General features: G+C 46.0%; 1 protein-coding gene across 1 annotated transcript in view; it reads right to left on the bottom strand.

The window, feature by feature from the left end:
• Positions 1 to 24406, bottom strand: part of LOC144773266 (regulator of G-protein signaling 5-like) — a 142050-nt gene extending 117644 nt beyond the window's left edge. The window contains exons 1-2 of the mRNA XM_078658178.1: positions 23080 to 24406; positions 6211 to 6491 (exon numbers count right to left, since the gene is read on the bottom strand). Of these exons, the coding sequence (XP_078514304.1) occupies positions 6211 to 6447 (237 nt within the window). The 5' untranslated portion in view covers positions 6448 to 6491; positions 23080 to 24406. The remainder of the gene's footprint in view (positions 1 to 6210; positions 6492 to 23079) is intronic.
• Between the last annotated feature and the right edge of the window lie 370 nt (positions 24407 to 24776).

Genomic DNA, 24776 nt, shown 5'->3' with positions numbered 1-24776 from the left:
GTTACCAGCAACGGGAGAGTGGTCGCACGACTTCAGGGGCTATGAGTCTGATCAGTATTGGCCCCACAAGCATCAGCAGCGCAATCACTCTCCTTACCAGGATGTCAGTCAATGTCTTCCAAGCCTGCGAGTGCTTAATACCTGTTTTTGAAAGGTGGTTAGAAATTGCAGCCTGGGGGGATATTGATTAGGGGATTGATGCTAATATTTCCTTAAAATGGCTGGGGCTAAGTGGTTATAAAAGAAGCCCAGTGGCAGAATCCTGATCGGCCTTCATTTAACCATACCAGCTCTAGCTAGATTATGCGGTCACCAGGAAATTGTCTATCTTGGAGTCCAATCCCCCACATGCTGCATAAAAAGGATCTAAGGAAAAGGATAGTTTTAATCTAATTTCAACACTTAAGTATAGCATCATTTATATGTATATATGTGTATAATCCTGTAGTAGGAAATTCTGATCTTTGGCGAGTCGGACCCTCTGGACATTGGAAGATTATGGACTGCTGGCTTGGGGGGGCTCCTATAGCTGCTGCCATTGCCAAACATTTAGGGGTTAAACTCGATAGGATTTATCCTTTCTACCGCACGTTCAGTCCTTGATGGGCACCTGTATTTTTTAAAACTCTTTTTATTCATCTTTATTTTCCACAAGAACAATACAACACAACAGACCACCATTACACTCGTATCAATGTCCATGGTAAACGAACTGACCACCATACTAAGTCGCGGGACAAGTCTATTGCAGAGTAGCTGAGAGTCGGGTCCACCCCCGTCTGATAGCCATCCCAGGTTTCCCCTCTTCTCAGTTGTCTCAGTGCACCCCTCTTCCAGTGGGGACCCTGAGGGAGCCACACTAGTCCAATCCAGGCCATGGTGTGCCCACCACTGTCCCTACAATTTCTGAAATTTCCTTGAGCAGCCCATGCCTCATAAACCACTCTTTCTGCCTCCATACAGTGCCTCATACCTTTTTTTCCACGAGGCACCTATGTAGGAGGTCAGGGCTCCCTCGTTTACTGGTTATGTCTCTTTTGGCATTGTAGAAGACCAGTACACAGAATATGAGCTCCCGCCTGGGGATGTCAGCATCTCCTGGTGTTCCTAAATGTGTAAACTGTGGTGAAAATGGGATGTTAGCCTCCAAGATCTCCGCTACCTCAGCAACTACCCCCTTCCAGAGTGTCTGTATATATGGGCCAGACTAGAGAATATGAAAAAAGGTGCCCCTCTCCACCTCATACAATTGGGGTTCCCTGCCCGGCCCTTTATGTACAGTGGTGGTCTTGAGTAATATGTCCTATGTAGGACCTTGAATTGTATAATCTTATGATTAGTTTTTATTGCCACTTTCTGTGGATGCATCAATGCCGCCTCCCATTCTGCATCTTCCCTGGGGCCCAAGTCCACTTCACACCTGGCTCTCAGTGGCCATAGGTTGTCCGGTCTGTTGTTTAGGAGAATGTGATATGTTAACAAAATGGGCCTAGAGGGCGGGAAACATCCTTTACAACACAACTTTTACAACACACTACCATTACGACGCAACTTTTACAACGCAAGTTATTACAACGAATTGCGCTGGGGGGCGCTCTAGGATAGGGAATAGTTTAATTACTGTCCAACACCTTTCCTACTATCCACGGGGACTGGAGTTGGAATAGTAAATTAAACTATTCACTATCCAGCGCCCCCCAACGCAAGTCGTTGTAACGACTTGCGTTGTAAAACCTGCGTCGTAATGGCATGCGTTGTAAAAGCATGCGTTGTAGTGACATACATCCCTAGAGGGCAGGTCGTCCTGAAGTATCCTGCTTTCTAGGGTGCTACAGTCTTCCAGCTCATCCCACTGTATACCTTCCGCCTGCAGGGCATGACATATTTGCATATATATCGATAGACATAAGTGTCAGGTAGGTCATATTCAGCCTATAGATCCTGGAAGGATTTAATGCCCCCGTTCCATCCCAGATCCCTGAGCATGGAGATCCCATTCTTGGCCCACGGAATCAACTTGGGCAGCTCCGTGAACTCTCTCAAAGAGTCGCTGATCCATAGTGGGGTGAGCAGGGAGAGTCTGCCCCTCCAGCCCAGGTAGGCCGCTGCCTTACTCCCAGGCCACTAAGGCACTTTTTGTCAGTCCCAACAGTTGTGATCTGCACTTCTCCCCATAAATGTAGTGCATATGGGATGTGCCCTCTATTATTTATCTTTCCAACAGTGTTCCTGGATCAGATCTCCCTGCTTTCATTCCCAGCCTGGAAAAGATTATCAACAAGCAACTCACAATACACTTGGAACAGAACCAGCTACCCGATGCCTCCCAATCCGGCTTCTGCAGCAAACACAGCACTGAGTCCGCCCTGATTGCAGCAAACGACGACATCAGAACCCTCCTCGACTGAATAGAAACAGCATCCCTGATCATCCTCGACCTCTCGGCAGCCTTCAACATCATATTTCACCACAGACTGAAAGAAAGACTCCACAACATCAGCATGAAAGGGGACTGGATTAGATGGATCACTTGCTTCCTCACTGGAAGAACACAGAAGACCCACCTACCACCTTTCACCTTCGAACCCAAGGATATTGTCTGCAATGTCCCCCAGTGCTCATCCCTCAGCCCCACTCTCTTCAACAAATACATGAACCCGCTGGGCAACATCGTCAGATCTCATGGGCTCAACATTATATCCTATAAAGACAACACTCAAATCATCCTCTCACTCACCAATGGCCCTACCACCACCACCAGGACCAACTTCCACGGAGGCATGACAAGAGAAGCCAACTGAATGAAGAACAACGGCCTAAAGCATGGACATGGACAAGACGGAAGTACTGATCTTCGGCAACAACAGCAACTCAGGGAACGATTTCTGGTGGCCATCAGACCTAGAAACCACATCCACACCCTACAACCATGCCAGAAAACTAAAAATCATAATTTACAAGTTCATCATGAAATTACAGATCAATGCCGCCTCCTCCACCTGCTTCTTCACTCTATATATGCTGCATAAGATCTTCAAATGGCTTCCTCTGCACACGAGATGCACCTTGACACAGGCCCTCATGACCAGCTAACTCGACTATGACAATGCTCTCTATGTAGGAATCGCCACACACCTGTTACAGAGACTATAAACAATACAGAATGTCGCAGCCAGTGTCAACCTTGACCTCCCCCGGTGAATCCACATCATACCGCACCTCAGGTAACTCCACTGGCTCCCCGTACAGAGAAGATGGCAATTCAAGCTGCTTACTCACACACACAAGGCTCAACATAACCAAGGACCTGCCTACATCAACCACCGCTTGAAGTTGCATCATCCGTTGAGAAGATTACGCTTCTCCTCCCTTTCACTGGCCCACACTCCCCGGATCTATCGGAGCAGAAGTGGAGGACGATCCATCTCCTACAACACAGCAAAGACATGTAACAGTCTCCCCTCGCTGCTCCAGACCATCACCTCACTTCCAGATTTCTAATGGCCCCTCAAGACCAGGCTGTTTGAATAAGCTTCCAGGGCCGGCAAGTGCCTGGATATCCTATCGGGTGATTAGCTGCACTATATAAATCCTGATTGATTGAGGCATCCATAACTGTGTTAAAATCCCCTCCGACGATGTGGAAGTCTACAGACGCTTCCAGCAACATAGGACTCAAGGTCTCAAACACTTCTCTGTGGAGAATAGGGGGCGAGTAGACACCAAAGACCAATAGGTGTTCCTTGCTCTAAGCCCCAGTACCCCCACAAACCTTCCCAATGGGTTGTGACATCTTTTTGTGACCTGGAAGGGGGGACTTCTTTCACCAGAATAGCAACCCACCACTTGATCCTCGGGTATACCGAGTGTGGGGCAGTAGGGTGCAACGGCCCCTATCAAGACATGGGTGCTGGTCCCAACCAGGCGAGTCTCTTGGAGCAATGCTATGTATGGGGTTTGCCTCTTAAGGTGACCACCCCTCTTTTAATTTTACACAGGAGGTCGTTAATGTTCTATAAGAGGATTGCCAGCCAGTGTGCTTCTGTCGTAACTGGGGGAGTTCCACAATCCCCCACCCCAGAACTGCTCCTTCCCACCCCATCAAAGGCCGCTGTTGGACCCACACCCTTTGAACTGGAAGCTTGTGGATATATCTCGACACTGGACCTGCCCTCTATTCCACCGTCATCTCCTGACGCAAGTGAGGCTCGGGCACCCTTCCTGTTCAATGTGGTGTTTGCTCAAAGTAAGTGGTCAAGTTTTGGTGGTGTAAAACATGAAACAAAAAAATAACCCCCTAAACCCTGAACCTGAAGTATAACAGAAACTCTTCCCAAAGCCAGGTGGAACACAACCCGGAAACAAAACTTGCCCCTCCCTACCCTCTACCATGGAAGTATTCTTGCAACGCCACCCAATATGAAGTTGCCAAGATAAACTGTTGTGTACGGTGGGTGTCTCCCATTGTCTCTCGTTGTCTACCCCACCTATTTTGGGTGACTCCACCTATATGACGCCTGTCCAGAAGACCAGAGTGTCGGCTTAGCCTCGCACTCACCCTACACCCTCCTCCCCACCACCCCTTAGGTTATGCGTCCAAACTTGTCAGGTAGGGAGTGTTCCCACCTCAATACTGGCTTGGAGTCAGCATGTAAGACCAATGTTGCATTTTCCGAGGACCCTCTCAACGTCCATCTTCCCCTCTGACGGTGAAGAATTCCTGTGGGCCTGTGATCCCTGGGACCGAATATGGCCCAGGAAGGGGCTGTGTACCCCCCCCCCCCCCATTCAAATGTGGCTCTGCCACGGGGGTAGGGGTCCCCAGGCTGAAATTGACCTGGGGAGAGGGGCCATGCAGCCCCTCCATCCAATTCAATTGTAGCCTGCCCACTCACACACCCAATAAGAGACCCACTCAGACACTCATGCACCGACTCAAGACCCTCTCAGAGACTTATGCGCTCACTCACAGATGCACTCAGAGACTCACACACCCATTCATAGTCTCACTAAGACACTCATGCACCCACTCACAGACCCACTACACATTCGGGCATTGACTCACAGACTCGCTCAGAGACTCAGGCACCCACTCACAGTCCCACTCAAAGACTCTTGCACTCACTCACAGACTGACTCACACACTTATGGAGGACCTCACAAACCCACTCAGACACTCTTAAACCCACTCAGACCTACACACAGACCTACTAAGACACTCATTTAGATACTCATGCACCCACTCAGACATACACTCAGAGACTCACGCACCCACTCACAGACCCACTCAGACACTCATGCACTCACTCACATACTGACTCCCACACACAGAGGAAATTCACACCGACTTACAGAACCACTCATACACTCCTGCACCCACTCAGACACAAACACACCCATTCACACACCCAGTGATACACATATGCAACCACTCCCAGGCCCATGGAGACACTCACACACCCACTCACACACCCAATGAGACATTCACTCACATACCCACTGAGACACTCATGCACTCACTCTCAAAGGTTACAGGTTAGAAAATACATTTTAACAACCTTAAAAATTCACTGAAAAAACTAAAGGGTACATGTACATTATAGCTAGGAAATAGAATGTAAAAAATCTTAGGAATTCACTGAACAAACCAAAGGTTACAGGGATGTTATAGTTAGGCTCAGATTTCACTCAGACAAAACCAGAGAAAGTTAGCAGTTATAGTTACCTTAGTTAACTATAACTTATGCCCCCACAATGCACTGCTTATTACCTCACATATTACATCACTTGTGACATGGTCAGTGTCATCACTTGGCAATCCTGGACAGGGAAATTGACTACTTAGGGTGTAGACCATCTCTGTGACTGGGCTACCTCATGGTTGATAGGCCCCCAGGTCAAATGATTCCACCAGGGAACCTGCTGATGCTTCATCCTGTGGAAACTCTGCTCTTTGCTCACCTCTCAATGAGGCAGGCACGCCATGACTTTGGTGGGATTGGAGCCCTGCCAGTTTACGGTGGGGCTCTTGCTCCACCAAACTCTAATTAAGTTTCAATGTGTCTCAAACGCCTGATCCACAGGGCCCCATTGTCATATTCTCATAACGATTATTCATTTTCATGATACCCAGCTCTCGATTCTCCTCCATTGAAGCAGTTGAGCTTTACTTTATAGGAGAACTTATAAAAATAAAGTCTAGGCTCTTACCATTCTCGGGCTATTGAAGGGGGAAAAAGAAGGGGCAAAGGGATCACTCTTGGCCTCTGTCACTGGATCCAGAAGGGGTTGTTCAGCGAGGGAGCTGACTGAGATGTCCTGGTAGACTAATTCCTGTGGCATCAAGCTCTCACGTGACCTGGTCTTGGAATCTTTCTCTTTTGCCATGTTGCGCCGTGGGGACGTATTCTTTCGAAGTAAAAAGCAGTCACACAATCCAGAGGGCATCTTGGAACACTTGGTAGGGGCAATGGCAAGAATGCCAATCCAACCTTTGGTTACAAAAGATAGGCACCACAGTAAAGCTCAGATTAACCACCAGCCAGCGGAAAGTAGAACATTGTTATATCTTTGAAGAGAGGAACATTCTCTATTGCAGTTCGACAGAGAAGACGTACCAAGGAAAAGGTCCAAAGATAGAAGATATAAATGATGGAAATGAAAGAACAAGAGGTTAAGGTGAAAGACATCAAGCAATGAGGGTAAACATGAACATAAGCAAGGAAGGAGTATTGATGAAGAGCACCAAGGCAGATGGAGAGAACTAAAAAACAAGAGTAGACTTAATAGGACCAAGGAATTAGGCTTTGAGATGAAGAGCATGCATGAATGAGGGGGGGAGAGATGAAGAAGCCTAAGGAGCAAGGGTAGATTGAACAAGACAAAGGAAGAAGGATTGAGATGAACCGCAACAAGGAAAGAGGGCAGAGATTAAGACGACCAAGGAGCAGGGGTAGAAAGAAAAGGCACAAGGGACACCTTTTGTAGTCAACAGCACCAAGAAATGAGGCTAACAATAGCAGGTTAATTAATAAGGGTAGTGGTTTAGAAGATAAAAGGAATGAGGGTAGAAAAGAATAGAATAAAAGAATGAAGGCACCATGCTTTAGGACCATGGAAGAAAGGATTATATAGATGCACCGTGTAATGAAGGTAGAAAACTAGAAATGAGTGTAAAGATGAGCAAAGCTAGGGACTAATTAAAGAGATGGACACGACCTAGAAAATGAGGAGAGATGTATAGGACTAAGGAACAAGGGTAGAACCCGCAGGAGTATGGAGAAACGCGAAAGGTAAAAGTAAGATGAATAGTAGCAAGGGAATAGGTGAAGAGTGCTAAAACCAAGGCTTACGTTTTATGATGCAGATAAAGAGGACTAGGAAAAAAGGCAGTGAAGAACATAACCAATGAACAATTGTAGAAGTGAACTGGACCAAGGGATAGGGTTGGAGCTGGATAGAACAAAGGGAAAAATGAAAAGATCAAGGAATGAAGGTAGACCTGGATATGGTTGTGGAATAAGGAAAATTAGAACATTGGAATGTTGGGAGCTCCATTGAAAACAATGGACTGCTCCGGGCTTATAATGGCTGGTATAAGTCTGGAGCTCCAACATTCCAATGTTTCTTTGTTCACAGCTCTGGCTGTGAACAAAGGCTTCAGGGAGCCTGAGGGGATTCCAATCCCCTCACGCTCCCAAAAGGCTTTGTTTTTTTGTTAGAACATTCTGTCCTCTAGTGGCAGAATGTTCTAATAGCCTTATAGCCCTTCGTAGATGGGCTATACCGCTATTAAAGTCCCTCTCCCTTGTTAAAGGCCCTCGCCTTCGGCTCGGGGCCTTTAACGCTGGAGAGGGCCTTTAATAGCCGGTATAGCCCTCTACGGCGGGCTATAAGGCTATAATATGGCCTTGACAAAGCAATGACAGTAGATGTGAACATGACCAAATAAGGAACTTTACATAGAAGAAGGACTAAGGGAACATGGTTAGAGATGGATTCAGAGAAGAAATTAAGATAGTACTGGGCTTAATAAAGGTAAGGGGGTAGTGATGAATAGGAACATATGAATTAAAATATAGAGTATTGTACTCTCTACCCTCATTCCTCGGTCCTGCTCATCTATATCCAGATCCTTTGGCTGTGCTAATCTCAACACTCGTTCTGCTGTACAAATGAAAATGTCTATGAATAAGGGCAATGATGATCAGAACCATTGAACAAGTGTAAAAATAAACATACAAAGGCAGGACGATAGAGAGGCTAGGGAAAAGTGAGGAGGGGAGAGATGGACAGCACCAAAGAAACAATGTTGACCACGCCTTGACCAGCGTGTGGCGCTATTTACTAGTAGTGCGTGTGCAGTAGCAGTCTGCTCGTTTTAACTCTCCCGTTTTTGTATTTTTGTTTATTTTAAATTTGGGCACTTATTCCTTGATTTTAAAATTGCCTGGCCCGCATACCCTCATCTCTGTCATCTCTACTTGCACCCTAATTCGTACAACTCACCGCTCTTTGCGGGTCCTTCGCCCTGTTTCGAGGCGGCCATCTTTGGTGAGTGGGAGCAGTGTGCATCAGTCCTTTCTCTACCTTGCTGGTTGAGTATATAGGTAGGCAACCTCGGTCAGCGCGTTCCTTGACCAGCGTGTGGCGCTATTTACTAGTAGTGCGTGTGCAGTAGCAGTCTGCTCGTTTTAACTCTCCCGTTTTTGTATTTTTGTTTATTTTAAATTTGGGCACTTATTCCTTGATTTTAAAATTGCCTGGCCTGCATACCCTCATCTCTGTCATCTCTACTTGCACCCTAATTGGTACAACTCACCGCTCTTTGCGGGTCCTTCGCCCTGTTTCGAGGCGGCCATCTTTGGTGAGTGGGAGCAGTGTGCATCAGTCCTTTCTCTACCTTGCTGGTTGAGTATATAGGTAGGCAACCTCGGTCAGCGCGTTCCTTGACCAGCGTGTGGCGCTATTTACTAGTAGTGCGTGTGCAGTAGCAGTCTGCTCGTTTTAACTCTCCCGTTTTTGTATTTTTGTTTATTTTAAATTTGGGCACTTATTCCTTGATTTTAAAATTGCCTGGCCCGCATACCCTCATCTCTGTCATCTCTACTTGCACCCTAATTGGTACAACTCACCGCTCTTTGCGGGTCCTTCGCCCTGTTTCGAGGCGGCCATCTTTGGTGAGTGGGAGCAGTGTGCATCAGTCCTTTCTCTACCTTGCTGGTTGAGTATATAGGTAGGCAACCTCGGTCAGCGCGTTCCTTGACCAGCGTGTGGCGCTATTTACTAGTAGTGCGTGTGCAGTAGCAGTCTGCTCGTTTTAACTCTCCCGTTTTTGTATTTTTGTTTATTTTAAATTTGGGCACTTATTCCTTGATTTTAAAATTGCCTGGCCCGCATACCCTCATCTCTGTCATCTCTACTTGCACCCTAATTGGTACAACTCACCGCTCTTTGCGGGTCCTTCGCCCTGTTTCGAGGCGGCCATCTTTGGTGAGTGGGAGCAGTGTGCATCAGTCCTTTCTCTACCTTGCTGGTTCAGTATATAGGTAGCCATGCCAACGCGCAGCGGTCACGCGCAGCGGGGACGCCGAATTGACGCCGGAGTTACGCCAGAGTTCAGCCCGTCTGTGCCCGTCCGGGCCCAGATGGGCCTAGGGCCTGTCATCATGCCCGCTCCTCTGGCGCCGCCTACCAATAGGTTACGATATGGGAGGGATGTTCTTATCTCCTATCGTCCGCCCCACCCTACCATCTGTTGTTTTTCACAGGAGGGAACCTTTCCTTTTTTACCGTGTAGAGCCTGTCTGTCCGGCCAGAATTCAGTGGCGGGGAAAACCGCCCTTTCCATGGCCCTATTGAACTGCCGGTCCTTGCCGAGTCACGCCATTGAAATTAATTCACTCATCTTGGATCACGAGCTCGATGTGTTGTTTCTTACCGAGACTTGGCTTTCAACTAACTCCGGCCCTGATATGGTCAGAGCACTCCCTCCAGGTTTTCTTATATCCCATCTTGATAGACCTATAGGGAGGGGAGGAGGCATTGCTATCCTTTTCAGAGAGACGTTGGCTTGTAAGATTCAGATCGGAGGGGTGACTGATTGTGAGAGCTGTCAGTTTTTCCTTCGTCTTTCACCTACAGTGTCCTTGGTAGGCTTGTTGATTTATCGCCCTCCCGGACCCTTGGGAAATTTCCCTAACTCTCTCCTAGAAACTACCGCACTTCTTGCTTCCTCAACTGCCAACTTTGTCCTTCTCGGAGATTTCAATATCCATCTTGATGACCCCACTAACGCCGTGGGTGTAGATCTACTCGAGGATCTCAAATCTTTTGGAATCAATTTGGCCAACTCGGGTGTGACCCATGAGAAAGGCCACTTGCTTGATCCCATACTTTCAAATCTGGACTATCTCAATTCATCTCCGGCTTTGGCCCTGCCTTGGACAGACCATTTTTTGGTGTCCGCAATGTGGCAATTTGATAGTCCAGTGGCGGTGGCCCCAAGGGTTCACATCTTGGAAAGAGCCTGGTCGAGGCTCGCAGTTGATACCTGGGCGGCACACCTGGAGGCTACACTACCCCCTCAGGGAGCTAACCCGATCTTTGCTGATGCCAATCTTTACACCTGGCTCTCGGACTCGCTGGATACCCTCCTTCCAAAAAAGAAACAACTTACGAGGGGGAAGAGAGTGGGTTCGGCGCCTTGTTATTCGTCTGAATTGAGGACCCTGAGGAAGGGATGCAAGAGGCTAGAGCGGTCTTGGAGGAGAGACTGGAGTGAATCTAGCCGGAAACAATATCGCGCGGCTCTGAGCAGCTATAAATCTGCTATTCGGGTAGCAAAAGCGGGATTCTTTGAAGAGAGAATAGGCTCTGCGGCCAACTCTTCTAAAGAGTCGTTCAGGGTCATAAAGGAACTACTGAATATCCCCGAACCTCAGGTCATCCATGAGGACCCACGCAAAAAATGCATAGAATTGGCCTCCTTTTTTAAAACTAAAATCGACAACATACTGGCTTCCCTTCCCCGCCAGGGGGAGGTTTCTTCCTTGGAGGACAACTTCAGTTCCCAACTTAGGATGCGATCAGTGGAGTTGGCCTCTCTTGGTCCGGTCACGATGGAGGAAGTTCTTTCGGTTTTGAGGACCATGAAGAGTGGCTCCCCGAAAGACCCAGCACCTATTAAATATCTTAAACAGGTGGCTTCTACCATCGGTGGCCCAGTGACGGACCTTGTTAACTTGTCCCTCACTCAAGGGATAGTCCCCCCCAGTTGGAAAGGGGCGGTGGTTAAGGCTCTTCTGAAAAAGCCTAACCTGGACCCCGCCGACCTCGCCAACTTTAGGCCGATCTCCTTGCTGCCGGGTATTAGTAAGGTGGCTGAGAAGTTGGTAAACAGTCGCCTGTCGGACTTCCTGGAAGCTAACTCCCTCCTGGGCGATTCCCAAACGGGTTTTCGTCCCGGTCAGGGGACTGACACCGCCCTGTTGGCGGTCGTGGAGAATGCAAGGAGCATTCTGGATTCGGGGGGATCAGTGGCAGTGATCCTCCTGGACCTCAGTGCTGCTTTTGATACCGTAGACCATCAGGTGCTTCTCCAACGGCTGTCGGGGGTGGGGGTCACTGGTGTGGCTCTCAAATGGTTTGCTTCCTTCTTGGAAGGTCGGACATTTGAGGTGTGGGAAGGCCATCAAAAATCATCTACAATCCCTCTCCAGTGTGGGGTGCCACAGGGCTCTTCATTGAGCCCTACCTTATTCAACATCTATATGGCCCCCCTGGAGAGTGTGGTACTGCCGCTGGGTATTAAAATCATCAGCTATGCTGATGATACTCAGCTGGTGGTTGGCCTCTCCCAGTCGGCGCATCATCCCGACCGGCTGCACTCGTGTCTGCAGAAGATCTACACGTGGATGTGCAGCTCAGCGCTAAAGTTAAATGGCTCCAAGACGGAACTCATGCTGCTGGGGAACTCCTCTCCATCTTTGTCCCCCAGCAGCTGGCCTGACTGTCTGGGCCCGGTACCCACCCCCAAGCAGGAGATCAAGAGCTTGGGGGTGTGGCTGGAGCAGGGCCTCTCGTTTAAAACTCATGCTAAAAAGACTGCTGGCGTGTGTTTTGGCCTGCTCCGCTCAGCCCGGAAGATCTTACCTTTGCTCCCAGCGTCCACTAGGAGGCTCCTCATCCAGGGATTGATCATCTCGCGGCTGGATTTCAGCAACGCGTTATTCCTGGGTGCACCCGAATCTACCCTGAACAAACTGCAGCAAGTGCAGAATGCGGCCGCCAGGCTCTTGACGGGTCTCCCCAGGCGCCAGTCTGCTCGCCCGGCGCTGAGGGCTCTGCATTGGCTCCCTATTAGGGACAGGGTGAAATTCAAATCACTCTGTATAGCCCATAAAGTTCTGCATGGGGTAGGCCCACCTATTCTGGGGGAGATGGTTCAGCCTTACAAGGCCTCTCGCTCTCTTCGCTCCGACCATCAACATCTTCTTCAGGTCGGGAGGGTGAAGAGGGCTAGAACCGGTGGCAGAAGGTTTTCGATAAATGTGGCCACTTTGTGGAATTCACTGCCCCTACAACTTCGCTCGGAAGCTAGTCTTCTCTGGTTCCGCAAACTTTTAAAGACGTTCCTGTTTTCTGTTTAACCCTGCATTATTCTTTGGTAGCGTTATTATCTGGCGAGCGCTGGGATGCCTATTTGGTAACCAGGCGCTATACAAAACTCAGAATAATAATAATAATAATAATGTAGAGCTAGGCATGACCAAGTAATGAGTATGGAGAACAAATACCAAGGAAGAAGCGTAAAACTAAATAGGTCATAGAACAAGATTACAGATGAACAAGGGTAGAGATGGAAATAAACAAGGAACACAGAATAAATTTAATGATGAATACTACAATGAAATACACATAGAAACAGAGGATCAATACCAATGTTAGTGATAAAGAAAACTATGGGAGTGTACAGGCGATACATACTAGGGAGCAAGAGTAAAGATGGACAGGAGCAAGGAACAAGGGTGGAGATGGGTACGGTTGACAAACTAGTGTACACAGAGGCAAGATCACGAAACAAGGGTAGAGGGAACACGTCCATGAAATGAGCTAAAGATGTACATGGTGACTGAATCTTGCTAAATAAGTATACAACTAAATAATTAGGGCAGAAAGAGAGACAGGACAAAGGCGCCAGAATACAGGACTAGAAAACCAAGCAACAAGGCAAAGATGAACAGGACCATGAAACAACGGTAGAGATCTAGAGACCTAAATAAAGAAAGTAGAGATAAGCATGAACAAGGAAGAAGGTAGAGATAAACAGGATCAAGAGACGAAGGTAGAAATGAAGAGGACACAGAATGAGGGAGGGAATGAAGATTACCAGAGCAAAGGAATGTGGTTACAAGTAAACAAAACAAATAAATGAAGGTATAGATGAACAAGGCCAAGGAACAGGAGATGGGTAGGTACTGAGAAGACTAAAGGGAGTTGAGAGATTCAGAGGAGTAAGACATTAGGGTAGATATGGCTGTAGCCAAGTAACAAGATTAGAGATATGAACACCATTGGAGATATGAACACCAAGGCATAGGGATAGTGAAAGATACAACCCGTCAATGGATCTCATGATAGACACAAACAAGTAATGAGGTAGCATTAGACACAACCAAAGAATGAGTGCTGTTAAAGACAGATCCAAAGGATGGGGCTAGTTATAGACACAACCAATGAACCACATCTTTCAGCATCACCCCACAATATGACCCATTTCCAGCGGTATGTTACCATTACAACGAAACTTTTACAACTGACTACTTTTACAACACAACTTTTACAACGCAGGAACCATTACAACGAACTACCATTACAACGCATTTTTTTACAACGCAATAGTTTTACAACGCAATACCTTTACAACGTAAGTATTGGTAAGTATATTATTATAGTAAAAATTTTATAAGTTTGGGTTTTTGGGTAAAGGGGTATTTTTAGGGTTCAGGGCAAGGTTTGGGTTTTTGGGTAAAGGGGTATTTTTAGGGTTCAGGGTCAGTTTTAAGTTTTTGGGAAAAGGGGTATTTTTAGGGTTCAGGGTCAGTTTTGGGTTTTTGGGTAAAGGGGTATTTTTAGGGTTCAGGGTCAGTTTTGGATTTTTTGGTAAAGGGGTATTTTTAGGGTTCAGGGTCAGTTTTGGGTTTTTGGGTAAAGGGGTATTTTTAGGGTTCAGGGTCAGTTTTGGGTTTTTGGGTAAAAGGGTATTTTTAGGGTTCAGGGTCAGTTTTGGGTTTTTGGGTAAAGGGGTATTTTTAGGGTTCATGGTCAGTTTTGGGTTTTTGGGTAGAGGGGTATTTTTAGGGTTCAGGGTCGGTTTTGGGTTTTTGGGTAAAGGGGTATTTTTGGGGTTCAGGGTCAGTTTTGGGTTTTTGGGTAAAGGGGTATTTTTAGGGTTCAGGGTCAGTTTTGGGTTTTTGGGTAAAGGGGTATTTTTAGGGTTAAGGGTCAGTTTTGGGTGTTTGGGTAAAGGGGTATTTTTAGGGTTCAGGGCTAAGTTTGGGTTTTTGGGTAAAGGGGTATTTTTAGGGTTCAGGGCCAGGTTTGGGTTTTGGGGTACATGGATACAGGGTAAAAATAAATTAAAATTTATATTAAATTAAAATAAATTATATTAATTTTAATTAATTACATTTAAAGAAAATATTATATAATTACCAATACAAGGATACAGGGTACAAATACAATAAAAATAATAATAAATTAAAATAAATTATATTAAATTTAATTAATTACATTTAAAAAAATATTATATACTTACCAATACTTACGTTGTAAAGGTATTGCATTGTAAAAGTATTGCGTTGTAAAAAAATGCGTTGTAATGGTAATTCGTTGTAATGGTTCCTGCATTGTAAAAATAGCGTTGTAAAGGTATGCGTTGTTAAAGTATGCGTTATAACGTCATATATCCATTTCCAGCCACTCAGGGCTCACCAAATGACTGTAATGAGCTATAAAAAGACCCAGAGCCTTCCCTGAGGCACACTACCACAATTTCTAATAATCCTACACCATCGGACTGATTGCCTTCAAATCGGAGCCCATCAAAGGACTACAAAAAAACTTGCCAGAGTGTGTCCTTGTACCTCAATGCCCTTAGCTAAAGGCAGACAAAGACAAGGGTGTTACTTGTTTGGACTTCTTATGGCCACAAAACACCTATGGCCTGAATCGAAGTTCCTTACTGGAAGAGCAGCAAATACCAACAAGGTAATAATTCATCATGTGCCTCACCCAGCCTCCTTCACTGTCTGTGCCCGCAACCACACCCTGAACAAGACCAGAAAAAAGCCCTCACACCACACCAATACTACACACAGATGTAACCTCGAAAAGGTTCCACTTACTATGAGGAACCCACAAACAGCCAAGCGCATACTCTATACAATGCTTATTAATGTGTGATCTCTATGTTACATACATCTATTACCTCTTCAAAGCCTGCATCCTTGATGCACTCTTCATCACAGAAATAAGGGTCATCCCAACATTCTTACACAGCCTAGAAATCCTTGTTTTCACAGGCTACAACATTTATTGTGCTGACCATGTGGTCAAAGGTGGAAGACTTTCTGTCTTTGACAGGGTGTCCTTGGCCTGCCCCATGGCTGAAGAAGCTCCTCTCAGGTGCCATCCTACTGTCTGCAACCCTGCTTGCTATCTTCTACCTCTTCAACAATCCCTCAGTACAGAACAAAGACTTCATATATTAAGTCGTAGACCTCCTCAATACCTCCAACACCCACTTAACAACCTCCTCAGAAACTTTACGTTCCACAAAAATGTAATCTTTAAGAAAACAAGACACTCATCCTAAATGACTAGCTGATCATGGTGCAGCCTGTCAGTGAACCACCCATATGCATGGATTGGACTATTCATTTTGTGAGCCCAATCATCCTGCTTGGAAGCCAACCAATACATCATGGCTAACCCAATGGAGAATAGCAAGCTTTTAGATTATTTAAGGACTTCTCTGTCAACAATCTACAGCACAAAAGTATTTTCCTTCCCATCACAATCCCCAAATCCCAAAGCATCCCCATGTACCAATAAAAATACATCAGTGCAATCCAAAACCATCAGCACTTTAGTTCCCCAAATGCATCTCTTACAACAAGAGCAACCCTTGCAAGCAGGAAAGAAAGTAGAAACGATAGGAAGAAAAGAAAGAAGGAAGAAGAGGCCCTAGCCCAATAAACTTACCCTACTAAAATTCCTCTGACCAACACTCCTCACTATAGCCAGTTCTAACACCAACAGCAGAAATTAAGTATCACTTACTACATGCTCCGCATATATGAACAATTAGATCAACCTTTTTAGTTAAAAATACAACATATCTAACAACACATCAAAAGTACCAAGCCTGCTTCCCTGCTACAGTCCACCCCACTATGCAACATCCTGTAAATAACATTCTTCAACTAGTGGTGGCTGGCAACAACTCTGAGTGGGGGGGAAGGGCAGAGAAATTACATAAAATAAATAAATGAAATTAAAAGTTACTCACTGTGCAGCAGCCATCCTCCTAACTCCGGTCCTCTTCTTCTCTGCGACATTAGGGTCCCAGCCAACTCCCTTAACCAATCCTGGCGCTTGTCTCATGCTCTTAACCAGCATGAGAGACGCGTCAGAATAGGAGGGAGTGGCCTCTGTCAGAGGTCCGGTGGGCACTGGACCCCTGAACTTGCTCTTAACCCAGCTGTTTTAAGACATCTGGGTTGAGAGGTAAATAGTTCTCATTTTTGGCTGGCTGGCTTGCTTTTGGCTGACCGTCGCAAGCCAGCCAGCCAGAGGGACATGCACACTTTACAAAGTGCATTTTAGTGGGGCGACGCTCCACTGTGATAATGGAGGAGCCGCCCCTGCCTTCAAACTCCTCTCTCACAGACCTCATAAACATAATCTGCTGCCTCAAAGTCCCCTGCTATGAAGAATAAGTCTTACGTTGGTCTTCATTAAAGCCCTCTTTGGAAAATCTCTCTCAGCACATCCCTTACCAAAGGCATCTTCCCAGAAGCCCTCAAGTGCATCAGGAAATGCACTCTAGATCTTATTGACTCTGCCAACCACTGGTCCATCATTATTAGCAAGATCACTGAGAAAGGAGTCTAAACACAAAACTCTAGCAACTAGTCTTCGGGTCATGCTGCAGCTCAGAAATAAGCACCTTGCAGATAGTAAACAATCCCATCATAACCACAAATAAAGATGAGTCCTGTCTCTTTATACTTATACACCGATCAGCTGCCTTTGGCACCATCAGCCATCTCAACCACACCCTAAAGTCTCATATGGTGTTCACCGGTAATATCCTTTACTGTCTCTCCTTCTACTCACAAGAAAATTACCACCGTCTCCACTTGGACAACTCAATCTCCCAGAAGCACCCTGGTGCCTGCAGTGTTGCAGGGACCCATTCGGTTCCCCATTACCTTGAACCACTACATCAAGCCCCATAGATTTCTACTCATAATAGCAGCATGAATATATATAAATAAACCAACGTCACACTACTCCATATGAAAGTCTCCTCTAACCTTGACATTCACAGAGCTAATCACAAAGGTAACTTATTTGCGTGAGTAATTTACGTTTACACACTTTTGAGTACATTTTCTACTTTTTGGTATTCATTCAAAATCAGAGTGTAAATTTGCTCCAAGGTATAGACATACTCCTCTCCCCCTCCTTAAGAAAAGGGGTGGAGCCAACGTTATGAGTATAAGCCACTACTGCCAAAAAAGAAAAAGTAGTAAGTCCAGCACCACACATGGCCAACCATTGGGCCACTTCATTGAAATTGGTGGAGGTGGAGACATAATACATAATACATAATATCATTTTTTTCATTTAAGTGGGATTGTTTTATATTATAACCTCAGAAAAAAACTGCTATTTGACTTAGTATATTTAAATTAATTAAAAAAACAAATTCAAAGATAATTGTGTCATAGCAATTTTTGTTTTGCTCTACATTTAAAATAAATGTGTAAAATAAATTTAAAATTATATTTAACATAAACAAATGTTTACTTATTTATTACAAAGTTGAATGTACTTTTTAAACGTCCCCTATATTTTACCATAGGGAGATAAATATTATTGTCAATTATTTCCTACAGGGCTTTATTTTAAGTCCCATTATTTTGTATGAGAGGAAAGTGCAGTAGCAATGGTTGGCTATGTGTGGTGCTGGGTATATTACAGCTTTGAGCTGGAGTAATTTGCTGCTTTTTTTGGCTGTAGTAATGTTAGAAGTTCAGTTTGTGAATAGCAATGGGCTACTCTTTTATGGGTGGGTGCATGCCCCTCCCTACACCCACACTACTACAACTAATAATAATAATAATACCATTTCTAAAGCGCATGATTACTTTGCATGAAGTGTCCCAGCGCTAGAAGGCTGAAAAAGGAAAAGAGTTATACACAGACAAGTAGAGCCTAGCTGGAACCAAAAAGCCAGGTTTACACTTTTTTCCTGAAAATCAGTTCAGAGGGGGCTAGCTGAAGTTCCACTGGTTATGAGTTCCAGATTTTAGGAGCCGGGTGACTGAAACCATAGTCACCAATTCTGGCTTTTTTTTAATCTAGGAAAGGAACATAGTCCAATTTGGCTGTGGCCAACCTCAGATTTCTGGCTGGATCATAGGGAGTAACCATAGACTACAAATAGGCAGGACCTTGGCAGGAAAGGGCAAGTAACAATAAGAGAGGTCTTTAAAGGTGATTCTCACTCACAAAGACTTAAGTTGAGATCTTCACATGGAAATTTATCTTCATGTAGATTTAAAAAGCTTCCAATGCCGACTACGCCAGTGAAATATCTTCCTTAATAAATTCAGGATAGGTAGAAGTTCTTCAAATGAGGTTTATTCCAAGAATATAAGATCCCATCCACATGCAAGGCTTAACAAACATCAACTGACTTACATTAGAACTTTCCTACATCAACTAAATGTTTGACATAGCTAATGACATCTACGACATTCTATTAAAGATACAGTGCTAAATATCACAAGGTGATTCTCTGTTTCACTGGGAACCAGTGCAGTTTTTTCAAGCAGAGTCCGAACTGATGCATTCTGCGTGCGTTGAAGCCTATTCAAATGCGATTGGGTGACACCCAGATACAGAACATTGCAGTAGTCCAGTCTGGATATGACCAGCCCCTAGACTACTGTTTTCTGGGGGGAATCAGGAGGTAGGTGAAGAATGTTTTTGAGCCTCAATATCCTGAAGCACTTTCCTGTGCCGGCATTAATCTGGGCATCGAAAGAAAGCTTTTCATCAAACCAGATGCCCAGGTACTTAACCTCGTGAAATGGTGGAGGACCCCGATTATCTGGCCACCAAGGATTTGGACCGAACATTGAGATGCTTGCCCAGTACCAGAGCCTAAGTCTTTTAAGCATTCAGTTTTAAACAATGAATATTCCATCCAAATGGCAACACCTACCAGACACGCATGAAGGGAAGAGGCCACCCACTCACTATTGTGGGACATAGTTATGACGAGCTGTGTGTTATCAGCATATAAAATAATAATAATAGTAAAACCATACTGCTCAATGACCCCAGCCAGAGGGCTGATTTAAACATTAAAAAGCGTTGGACTCAAAGATGCTCCCTGATGAACTTCTTGTTGCAGTGAATGAATCGATAACTGACATGGTTTTTGTGAGAAGGGGAAGGTAAGTCCTTGCAAGAATGAGGTTAATCAATTTAGTGCTGTGCCACTAATGTCCCTGTTCCAAACATGCTTGGCCAAAATATTGTGAGATACAGTGTCAAAAACAGCACTGAGATTGAGCATAAGAATAGCCACGTGTTACCTTCATCGATAATCCGCTGTACAGATTCGGAGGCAGGCAGCAAGGCTGACTCTGTGCTAAAAAAAGGGCAAAGCCAGATTGAGTTCTGTGTAGGAGCTTGCAGCCACATGCATCAATCTAGGATTTTGCATTTCTTAAATAGCGAAAATTAAGGAATCGCTATTTAGGAAATGCAAAATGCTATGCATCAAGAAATCCTAAAAGTTTTTAGGATTTCTTAATTTTCGGAAATTGCGATTCCTTAATTGCGAATCGCAATTAAGGAATGGCATTACATTGATTCCTATGGGCCTAGAGGCCCATAGGAATCAATGCCGTTTTGCATTTTTTTTTTTGCACTCGCAATTTGTTGATGCATTGCAAGGATGCAGAGGGGGGTCCAAAGGACCCCCCCTGCACCCCTGAAATGTATTTTCAAGTGCATGTTTCACACACACGTGTCCTAAGGAAATGTGTGTCTGTAACATGCAAGTTTAAAAAATGCATTTTTTTGCTTTTTTATAAATTTTTGCAAATTAACACGAGGGTCAACCTCGTGTTAATTTGCACTTCCAATTTCAAAATTCGCAATTTTTAAAAAAATGATGCATTGCAATTAAGGAATCGCACAAATGCGATTCCTTAATTGCATTTGCATTTTTAAGAAATGCAAAAAATAGCGAAATATGGCACTCTGTTTGATGCATCCCAAAAACGTATTTAGGAAGTGCAAACGGCCGAATTTACCGATTCGCACCGTTTGCACTTCCTAAATAGGTTGATGCATGTGGGGGTTAATATCCTCCATGAAATTGGACAGCTGTCTATTTACATGCTTCTCTGTTAACTTGCCAAAAAGGGGCAACAATGATATGGGCCAATAATTTTCAGGCTTCAACAGATCCGGTAGAGTTTTTTTAACAAAGGGACCACAATGGCATGTTTCCATTGTTGGGGAATGCAGCCAGAGGACAGGGAGAGGCTCATTACTTCACCAACCTTAGGCTGGATAATCTCGCAGCCCTGTTCCAGATGGTGGAGGAAATTAGACCCGCTGGAGACTCAGATTTAACGATGAAGCAGAGGGAAGTCAATTCAGCAGTGGAGATTCGGCTAAATGACTACCCCCTTACCTATTCAATTTAGTTGTAAGTATTCCCTTTTTCTTATCCACTCCCCCAGCCTCTCATATATTTACTACTTTGGGCTTGATTTGGATGTCAGACGGAGAGCATCCGACAAGCGGACGGAGGCTCTCCGTCCGACATCCAGAGTTTTCCCTCCTACCGCCGTATATTGATCACGGCGGACAGAGGGAAAACCGCAAGGGGATTCCACTCCTCTTCCGACTGGTTCTTTGAGCCCTTCAGAACATGAGCGGAATGGTAATCCCTTCAATGACAGCAGAACCAGGCTCAGCTCCGCCCTCTGAATTACAAGTCGTTTTTTGACAGCCAATCCATGTCGGCCTTTCGGACATGGATTGGCTGCCGGAAAGCGACTTTGGGGGCCCCCAGCAGAGCCCCCTTGCCCCCTGGCCCTCCCTAAATGGACCCGGGAAGCACTTATGGTGCCCCATCAACATCTCTGCACTGTGTGGCAAGCACCATGAGGTGCATTACCATCCCTGCACCTTGTGGCAAGCACCATGAGTGCATTAACATCCCTGCACCGTGTGGCAAGCACCATGAGGTGCCTGGTACACAGTGCAGGGATGTTTACAAACTTCCATTTTCCAATGGGAGCTTGTGCTGAGGGCGGTTTCCGCCTGCCGCACAAGCTGCCCTTGAAAAATGGAAGTTTGCGACTGCACCATATGCGGTCACATCCTAATTAAGTTGTCAGAACCGCTGACCTATGGTCGGGTGGTTCCTTCCCCACGTCCGTCCGACATTGTAATGAGGGCCTAAGTAGTAAGCTCCCATAGAGAAGATAGGAGATGGGGAGGTGGAAATTTACACTCATAGGTTTGTGAATAGCATGTTTTAGTACTTTAGTGGTGCTATTGTAGCACCAATACAGTACTACAAAATGTAGTCTCTGAATGGACCCCTTAATGTCTGAATGACTGTCTGTGCCTCATCCACACCAGGATGTCCAACATGGCCTGGAAACTCAAACACATCAAGACCACATTTCTGTTCCCAACAGCAACAAATGACAACCGTTCCATATGTGGCTCAACAACATAATCCTGCATGGATTCAACTCCAACTTCCTCTATGCTAAGTCAATCAGACTCAACCTTAATACTAATCACGCCATTAAGGAACACGTCACCAAGAAGCTCCCAATAGCACCAGAGATGCAACACCTTATGGATAGTGACAAAGAAGTATAAGAAAAACAATTCCAAAAAAACAAGCCATCTCTATCTATGCAACCAGGATCTTCCACAACAGCCCAAGCCACCTTCATTTAATGAAAAAGCTCAAGACACACTTCTTCAAAGCGCTCTACATTACATTTGAAGGTCCCTTGCCTTTCTATGAACTCGGCCGCCCACCTCTCCTCCACCCGGCTGCTGACTTGCTCTGATCCTGTTCTCTGCCTCGTGGCTCTTTGCTGAGCTCCACTGCCCTTGACTAGGGTCATTCACTCTATATAAATGATACCAGTATACATACCTATGGTCAATGAGACCAGCGATAGACACAGCAAAGGAATGGGACGAGTGAGAGTCAAAGCCAAGGAATGAAGGTAGCAGCAGACACCACTAATAAATAGGGGTAGCAAGAGACATCACCAAGGAATGAGGGTAACAAAAGACAGAACCAAGAAATGGGAAAAATGACAGACAAACAAGAAACGAATGCAGAGATAGATACATCCAGAGTGTGAGTGTAGTGAAAAACACAAACAAGGAGTGGGGCGAGTGACAAAAAACAACAAAGGAACGAGGGTAGCAAAAGCAACGACAGTGAATAGGGTTTCTGATCGACACAACCATGATCGAGGTTTGTAATATACACAATCCGGTAGCGGGCAGAGATAGACATAAAGAAAGGGGTTGGTGATAGACACAACCAATGAACAAGGATAGCTAAAGACAACCAAGGAATAAGGGTCGCGAAAGACACAACCAAGGAAAGGAGTGAGGGGTGATGGTAGAGACGGACAGTACCAAGTAACAGTGGAAGAGACGCACTGGACCGAAGAAGTGAGGGTAGAGGTGGCCAGTGGGGAAGAAAACTGTAAGCACCTTTCACATGTGAGGTCCACGCCTTCCTTTCCGCTCAGTGGAAATCCTTAGGGGTCTGGACTTGCCAAGATTTCCAGAGTTGCCATTGATGTTCACTCAGAACTCCTGGTCTTCGTCTTTTCTGCCAGCTTTATGGAAGAGTCATAGGTTCCGGCATGAAACACAGAGTCGCTTGGGCCCTTCTTCCTGACACAAGGGTGCTGCTTAGGCCCTATGCAATGGACAAGAGCCAGTGCTGGTGCCTTGCTAACCTCACAAGGCCACGATCATCTCCTAGAATGGGCTAGACAGAGTGGTCCCAGGTTGGCCTGATGCAGGTTGTGTTGTGCGTTTCATGCTCTCCCACGCCGCCTTCCCTCAAGCAGGTTGAAGTAGGATAGACACAAATGCCGGCCTCTCCCAGGCTTCTCGCTCTCCACACACGAGCAGCAGTAGGCCTTGCTTGGCCAGTGGGACTTCTGCTGGTCTCATGAAGGTGCTAAAAGAGTTTTCTGGAGAGGTGGCTTTACACCGGTCTTAGTTTGGCACGATTGGATACGGTCGCTTCCAGGCTCCTCATGCACCTGTGTGTAGGGTCTGGTCGACCCCCTGAGATCTTCCAGGTTCCCAGGGATCTCATGCAGATGGTCATAGAGTTTAATTAACCGCTTGGCACTTTCCATACAGGTGGCAATAGAGTGTCCTCGACCGCTGAGTACTCCCGGACCCCTTACTGTCCTCATTAAGGAGGGGTGTTATCAGCTGCAACGATTTCCAGGCAGTCGTAGTTTATTCTACTCCAGTGAGTTCTGTATGTCACTGCTGGGTGTGGCACAGTTTACTGGACCGGTGTAGCACAGTATACTGCGCTAGTGGCTGCCATGCCCCTTTGCTGGTCTCAGGTGGGTGTAGTATTGGTGATGCAGTGGTGGGCCCCCTCCACCCTCTGTTAGTGTGAGGCGAGTGTATGTGTAGGGCAGTTTACTGCCCCAGAAGGCTCTATGACCTCACATGGGTCTAGCTGGGCTTCCTCCTGTTAGTCTCACTTGGGATCGGATACTTTCTTCCATCGATGGACTCTCCCAAATCTTTCAAAAGTCTTACACAAGCAATGGAAGGGGGCTCGGGACTGGTGTTAGTTCCGGATCCCTCCCAAAAAGTCTTGAGCAGGCAGTTGAAGAGTTGAAGGGACCGATGGGGTCTTCTAGTTCCTTCAGCAGCACCACTCACCGATGGAGGCTAGAGCCTCTCGCTGGCGTCCTCTCATCTTCAACTGACCCATCTGCCCCGGCTGCTCACTGCATAGGCTCTCTTCGTGCCAGTCCTGGGCACTCAGTTAATGCGGGCATCATTCGTGACTAAGGTTTGGGAAAAGTAGCCCCTTGGCAGATCCTCCCCCACAATCCCTGTCCTCTGCCCCCACCTCCCTCACTTTCTCTACCAAGACCCTCCGTGAATATAGCATCCAATCTCTAGTCTGTCGCCATGGAGACACCCGTTCGAGGGGCGCTGGAACCCGCTAAGACAGAGCAGCCAATGGAAATCCAGAGGGTGGTTGAGTACCATTGTCTCCCGTCTCCATGGCAACAACTCCTGTAGAGTGACGGGTCCTAACTGGATCTACGAGAAAGAGTTGGGAGCGGTGGGATGGGGGATGGGGCGGAGAACCCGCTCCACTCCCCATTCGTCCAAGAGATGACGCCCCTCTAAAATGTGGA

Source organism: Lissotriton helveticus, chromosome 1_1, assembly GCF_964261635.1.
Source record: "Lissotriton helveticus chromosome 1_1, aLisHel1.1, whole genome shotgun sequence".
Classification (NCBI taxonomy): domain Eukaryota; kingdom Metazoa; phylum Chordata; class Amphibia; order Caudata; family Salamandridae; genus Lissotriton; species Lissotriton helveticus.
Note: the sequence above shows the minus strand (reverse complement) of the source record. Positions and strands in the feature narration are given on the sequence as shown.